Source organism: Atta cephalotes (assembly GCF_000143395.1).
Source record: "Atta cephalotes unplaced genomic scaffold scaffold00020, whole genome shotgun sequence".
NCBI lineage: Eukaryota > Metazoa > Arthropoda > Insecta > Hymenoptera > Formicidae > Atta > Atta cephalotes.
Window position 1 is genome coordinate 3,271,277 of NW_012130084.1, and position 6,886 is coordinate 3,278,162.

At 30.8% G+C, this 6,886-nt stretch overlaps 1 protein-coding gene across 1 annotated transcript in view; it reads right to left on the bottom strand.

The window, feature by feature from the left end:
- Positions 1–6,886, bottom strand: part of LOC105619305 (Down syndrome cell adhesion molecule-like protein Dscam2) — a 118,206-nt gene that overhangs the window by 100,725 nt on the left and 10,595 nt on the right. The window contains exon 2 of the mRNA XM_012200828.1: positions 1,861–2,211. Coding sequence (XP_012056218.1) covers positions 1,861–2,211 — 351 coding nt within the window. The remainder of the gene's footprint in view (positions 1–1,860; positions 2,212–6,886) is intronic.

Here is a 6,886-nt window from a genome sequence, read left to right on the forward strand (position 1 = left end):
GAGAGAGAGAGAGAAAGAACTGAAAGTAAAGTTTTAATTAACGGTCACACGTCCAGGGCAGAACTTTATGGCCGCGAGGGGGTTAGTAGTTGGAAATCCTGAAAGCGTCGGGTCGACGCAGCTGCCACGGATTTGCATTCAGATTGCGTTTTTTTTTAAGAGGTAATTACACTGCACAACTAGAAAGGAACCTACGCGCATCTCATCTGCATCGGTGCTCGACAAACACTGATTCGGTTCTAACGCCTGTTTCACACTGATTTTCTCTCGCAATCGGCATTTTCTGCCCGTACAAACAATTAAATTGCGTATACGTTTAAAAGGAATATTTCTTACGTATAACAATAGTTTTTTAGAGTATAAGTTATAGAAAATATTATTTCTATTATTATAACTATTACATGATAACACGTAATCCTATAATTAAAACTATTGCATGATAATAATCCAGTCTTAAGATTTTTAATAGTCTTAAGATTTTAATAAATTCGTGATAATTTCGTGACATATAATGTTTCAAAGAATACAAAATAATAATTGAGTGGAGAAATCAAACCGCACTTTTGAACATTTCTTTAAACAAGAGATGCGAAATACGTCTAATATGTATTTAATTATAAAAACAAATTATAAGAACTATTTCTTTATTTATGTGTTTAACATGCTATTATTTTAACCGCCAAATATTTCTTAACTAAATAGAGACATGTCCGATGTACAAATTCCTTTACACAAAGCCTTTACACAACGCGAGGTTTGCGGTTCCCTGAATTGCATTCGGACACAATGCTATGCGAGGATTCGCTGTGCGATTACATAGCTCGTGTAAAACCGGCCTATCCGCGATTCCGCGTTTTATCGCACGCAAGAGGCAACCCATGCACCCATCGCAATTACTGTTGACTCGCGCCAAATATCCGCGGCATTCGCGTAATCCGCTTAATAGACTTTTCCAATGGTCCAGTGTGCGCGGTGGCCGCGAGTAAAGCTCTAATATGATGGCCGTCCCGATTAAGCGCTTGCCATTCCTTAATTAAAGGATACTTCGGTAAATAACGGATGTAATTGCGCGGGATGTATATAACGCGATAAAACGTTTGCAAGTTTTTTTGATGATAATAGGACTTGTACAACAAATAGGTAAATTAAAAAGGATTCGACAGAGCAATTTGTTCCACAAAGTTATCAACAATTTTGTTTTAACTTTCCCTTTATGACATTTAAATTTTATTCAATGTATTCTAAATTATATTGCACGTAATTATATTGTAAGTTATATTATAAGTTTTATAGCTGCATATATTTTTGCTATATTATAGTTAGAATTTGAAAATATTTCTTTTCTAATCTTAGTAGCATACATTTTTTTGAGTAATTGGAAATAAACTGGACAGTTTATAACTTTTGTCGAGTAATAAAAAACCGAGAAATAAAAAATTTAGAATTATAATCAAAATGTAACACTTTGTCTATAATTATTATATGTATTTCTGTATTGTTATACAGAAACAATGCGCAAACTCTGAACCTATTTATTGAACATAAACAGAATAATAAATACATTACGCGCGCGCGCGCGTGATATTTTATTATAACTAATAATAATCTAATAATAATAATTGGGCAGGTATCCATGCAAATTGTATATTTTTATCAGGAAAATTACTTTAGCTGCTGAATAAATCTCTACTAAATTTTGTCAATTTTCTTTGCAGTATTGTCACAATAAGAATGAGAATACAATAAAATTAGATAATATAATTGGATGGATATCTAGGAAAACTGCATTCATTTCTACCAAGGAGTATGTATTTTGCTTTTCATGCATGGACATAAATTTCGTATACGAATCTCGCTTACCTGCTCTGACTTGTACATCGCGACTGAGCACTCTGCCGACGGTGTTGCTCGCCACGCATCTATACGCGGCACTGTGAACGTCCTGCCGATAAGCCGCGGCCGGAAACGGCAGGAGTACCAGAGTGCCATTTCTGAGCACTCTTCGCACGCCCGACACATCATTCACCGGATGCCCGTCTGCGGTGGACCAGTCGATGTTGGGCGGTGGACTTCCGGAGGCCGTGCAGTCCAACCAGGCACCGCTGGAATTGGAAAATTCAATCCTCGACGGCGGTTCCAGCACGAAACTAGGGCCGCGTAGGTGCGCATCAAAGCCGTGCCCGCCTGCGGACGTTACTACAGCAGCTGCACCTGTACAAAAAAAAATCACATTCTTATATGAAGAAATAAACTCATGATAGAATAACGATCCCTAGAATAATGACATTTTATAATTGTGTTTCTTTTACTGAGAAATAGATACTTAAAATATTATTTGTGGAATATATTTATTTTACTGAAATAAATCTTTATTTAAATATGGCAAAATAAAGTTTTATTCTTAACAAATGAACTGTTTATTTATTTATTTATTTATTTACTTTACAATTAATGAGATATATTTCAGAGAAACGCATTTTTTGTCATCACAGTCAAATTTTTTTATAACCATTTTTAAAATAAATATTAAAAGTAATGTTATATATAACATTTGCTTGCAAATATTTCGACTTTTTTCTCAAAGGAAAATTCTCTTCCATTAAAGGTATAAGAAAACATTTTATTGCTATTTTTCAAATGGCTAAATAGAGTCTGTGATTTTATTATAATACTTTTATGAGTGCACTACCTAAAATTTTATTAAAATCAGTAATTATACTGCCAAGCTTTCCGTCAGTATACATATATGAGAGAAAAAAGTTGGAGTGTATTCACAAGCAAATATTACATGTAACGTTCTCTTTAATATTTATTGGTTATAAAAAAATTTAACTGTGATGATGAAATATACATACATGTTTGTGAAATATATCTCATTAATTGTAAAAAATAAAAAAATAAATAGTTTATTTAGGAATAAAATTTTATTTTGTCATATTTAAATAAAGATTTATTTCAGTAATATATAAACATTAAATTTCATAAATAAATTTTTAAGTATCTTTTATAGACTATTTTTTTGCAACTTTTATACATTAGTTAAATCATATTTTTTTGTATTATGTACTCATTTCAATTTCTAATAAAGTTTTTTATTATCAAATTAAGGCATTTAATTTGAGTATGTCAAAATCACATATAAAACATATAAAATGTACCACGATATTTTTTTAAAACTTCCAAAAAAATTTTTCTATCCTTAAAAACGTTTTATAATCCAATTAAATGCAATTTTTAAAAGTTCTGCAGGAGATTTCGGGAAAATTTCAACTGAATCTTGTTCTGGATGGAAGTAACGACTTTGGACGCTTTGAACCTTGCTAAAATCGACTTTGAGCTCGAAATTTGGTCATTTTTTCATATTAATCAGACTGTATTTCTTAAAGCGTATATCGTAAAGTTAAATGAATTATTATCGTGTTCAGCGACCAAAAAAATATACAGTATCACATTTAAAATCCGGATTAAGCCATTTTTGCATCAAATCAAATATATATTAAGGAAAATTGAAACTTTGAAGAATCGTTACTAGTGACCTCTAAATCTTAATATTGTTTGATTACAAATTTAGGGGTGTTCTTTAACATGAAATGGAAGCTTTTGAGCTGAGAGGCCGATTAAAAAAAACAATTTTTTTCTCTTATCAGTCTAATGTATATACAGATCCGTTCGATAAGTTTGGACAAAGAAAATGAACAATTTTTGTCTCTTGCTGTTTTTTTGTAAAATTGATAATATTTGAATAAAAAAATATTGAAAACTGAAATTCAGCGATTTTTAGTAATTAATATCATGTTAATTATTGTGAAAATTACAAAATTATAGTAGAGGTTTTTCAACTCAGTTTAGTCCGTTCATCTACACATGAGCGCTTTGTCAAAATTTATTAGATACCTTATATATATAAACGAGAAATTTTAAAATTGAACACCTTAAGAATTTATTATATTAAGAATATAAATATATTTTATTAAATATGTATATAAATAAATTTCTGTAGTTTTTTCAAAAATATATTTATTAATATATAATAAAACGATACAAATATTTCAATCAAAGTATTTGCCTTTCGATAGTAATAAATTAAATTGGAGCTTGTGTGAATAAATCAAATTGAGTAAAAAAGCACAGACAATTAAAGCTAGATCTTATTGCAATGAAGATAGTGAATTATTTAATGATGAATATACCTATACTTCTTTAAAGTTTATTTTCAATTAAACTAAAAATGTAATTAATTGCCCAATTATGAATTGTTATATATTTTTCGAAATATAAATTAATCAATTTTATTAATAGAAAAATAATAGAATGCGAAAATTTAAATACACTGTTAATCTAATTTAAAGTTATTTATTTAAAAATTTATTTATATCTATTTTATATCTAATTTATTTTCCAGTACAATGTAAAGAAAATAAATTTTACGTATGAATCTCTTCGTATATAATATATATATAATATATATATAATATATATATATACATATATATATATATATATATATATATATGTTATAAAAATTCTTAATTTACTAAAACTTTTTAAAAGCACGTGTAGATAGACTTTAAAGTTTTGATTTTAAAGTAAATTGATTTTTAAAAAAAAAGTAGACTTTAAAGTTTTCATTTCTTGGATAAAACACTAGTGGGAGTAGATTCAATTGGATGTAATAAATATTACTTTATAACATGATACGCTTCGAATGGTAAGATCAGCAGAGAATGCAAGGGATATCCATTGACGGTCCAGTTGTATTAGGTGGAAAATAGTTTGACAAGTTCCAAAGTGGATTAATCGACATGGTTAGTGCGCCTGGCTTCGTCGCTCGGTCGAATGATGCTGCTGCGATGATGCAACTAATATGCCGGCCAAGTTATTCTCTTCAGAGTGGAGCACGCTCGAGACACCCACTCCTCGGCGTAAATGCTTTGATCGAGGGCGTGAAAGCACGAGTCAGCAACTATCTACTTGCTGGCTCTTGTATCGTTAGCGCGGTTAATAACTCCCCGCCCGCAGGTTGCATCCCCCGTGTCAATGTTACAGCGAAATTTGCGAACTATAGAAGCCGCGATAAATTTCGAGCCGTTCACCCGCTTAGCCTACGTGGCCTCGTATTCGCGTTTAAACTTAACTCTCAACTGATATTATGCTGCAACTCGGTTAACATGAGTGCAATACTGCCGTAAACATTTCTTCTAAACGATATAGTTACGATTATAGTTTACGCTCTCCTAAACTTATGTATTCCTTCCACTAACTTTTTATTTATATAATCGATATTACATGGAGAGTGTATAATTATATTGCTTTTTCAGTTGATATTTAGAACCATGGATGTTAAATTGTTAAATAAAAAAAGTTCTAATAGTTTCTCTTGTCTATTATAAATGATTATTAATTTTTATTTTATATGAAAGTTTTTGAGATTTTTGCGATCGTTTTGGGATCGTTTTTGAAACCTATCGAATGTATCTTTATATTCTCTGTAAAATTATGTTATATGTATAGATGTATAGATATATAGATTAATGGAAATATAATAATATATGAAAAGAATGATTTAACTAAACCATCTAAAATCTGTATCTAGCTAAAAATTTAGCTAGATCTAAAAATAAATTTGTTATATACATTAAAATAATTATGTAGGAAATTGAAGCATAAACAAATGAAAAAATTTTTATATTTTAGTAACCAGCTTGAGTGTTTTATTTTGATAGTTTAACAAAATTATTTTCAGATTTGTATATATTTAACTGATTATTGATTTAGATCCATTCTTTAGATCAATTAAGAGAAATAATATTTTCAGTCAACTGAAATATTTGTTTACACTACAATATTTAAGCTGAGATCCGCTTTGACTAAAAATAGAATTATTTCTTTTAATTTATTCATTTTCGTCTATCTAATTTTAAATTATAAATTTTTGAACTGTAAAACCATTCTTTCTATGTAATTATTGTATGGTTAGTCGATTAAAAGGATTTATATATCTATATTTTTTATAACTACTGTGTATATTTTTTATAACTACTATTTTTTGTAAAATCGTTTGGTATCGCGAGAGAAATACTTCTCTAAATGATAAGTTTAGTAGTAAATTTTTGTTATCTATGCAATAAATCCATTACTGTTTAAACGTTTTTAAATGTAACACTTGTGATTTAAACTGGAAAACTGGAAAACGTCAAGAGGTACAGCTAATTGCGCTGATTTACGATGTCCGAGAGATCGCAGACGGCCGGATAAATGAAATGGTACTCTTTTCTTCCGTCCCGATATTGCAAGGTGTTTCATGCGCGCATTGTTTGTGACGGGAGTACTGAAATTCGGGAAAACGCGAAACTCATAACGACATTCGTCGGGGCACCCGACGTAACTCGTTTATAACTACGTTCGAGAGGGAAATGCTCGCTCGTTCCGGCCGAATTTCGTAATGCCGTCGCGCGCACGTCGCACGCGCGCGGCATACAAAACATGAAGTATGCAAATTCTTGATGCACGTGAGTGAGAGAGAGAATTGAATCTCTATCGTGGTGTCCGGCAATTATGCTCGCCGTCACACCAGCCGGCTTCCGGAATTGTGTCTCTCGCGCGCGCTACTTAATTACTAATTCCACACGAATATCACACTAGCGTTCTCAGGCGAAATTCCACGCGTTGCTTTGTCCGAGCGACATCGTGCCGATTTCCGAAGGCGATCGCCTTAATTGGCAGAAAATTAATTACATGTTATATGTATGCCATTTCAATGTCGTTAACTAAAAATTCAGACGGTCGAGTTATATCGATTGAATTGTCACGCAATGACTTGAATTAACTTTATTTTTATAATATATATATATATATATATATATATATATATATNTTGTAGTATTTA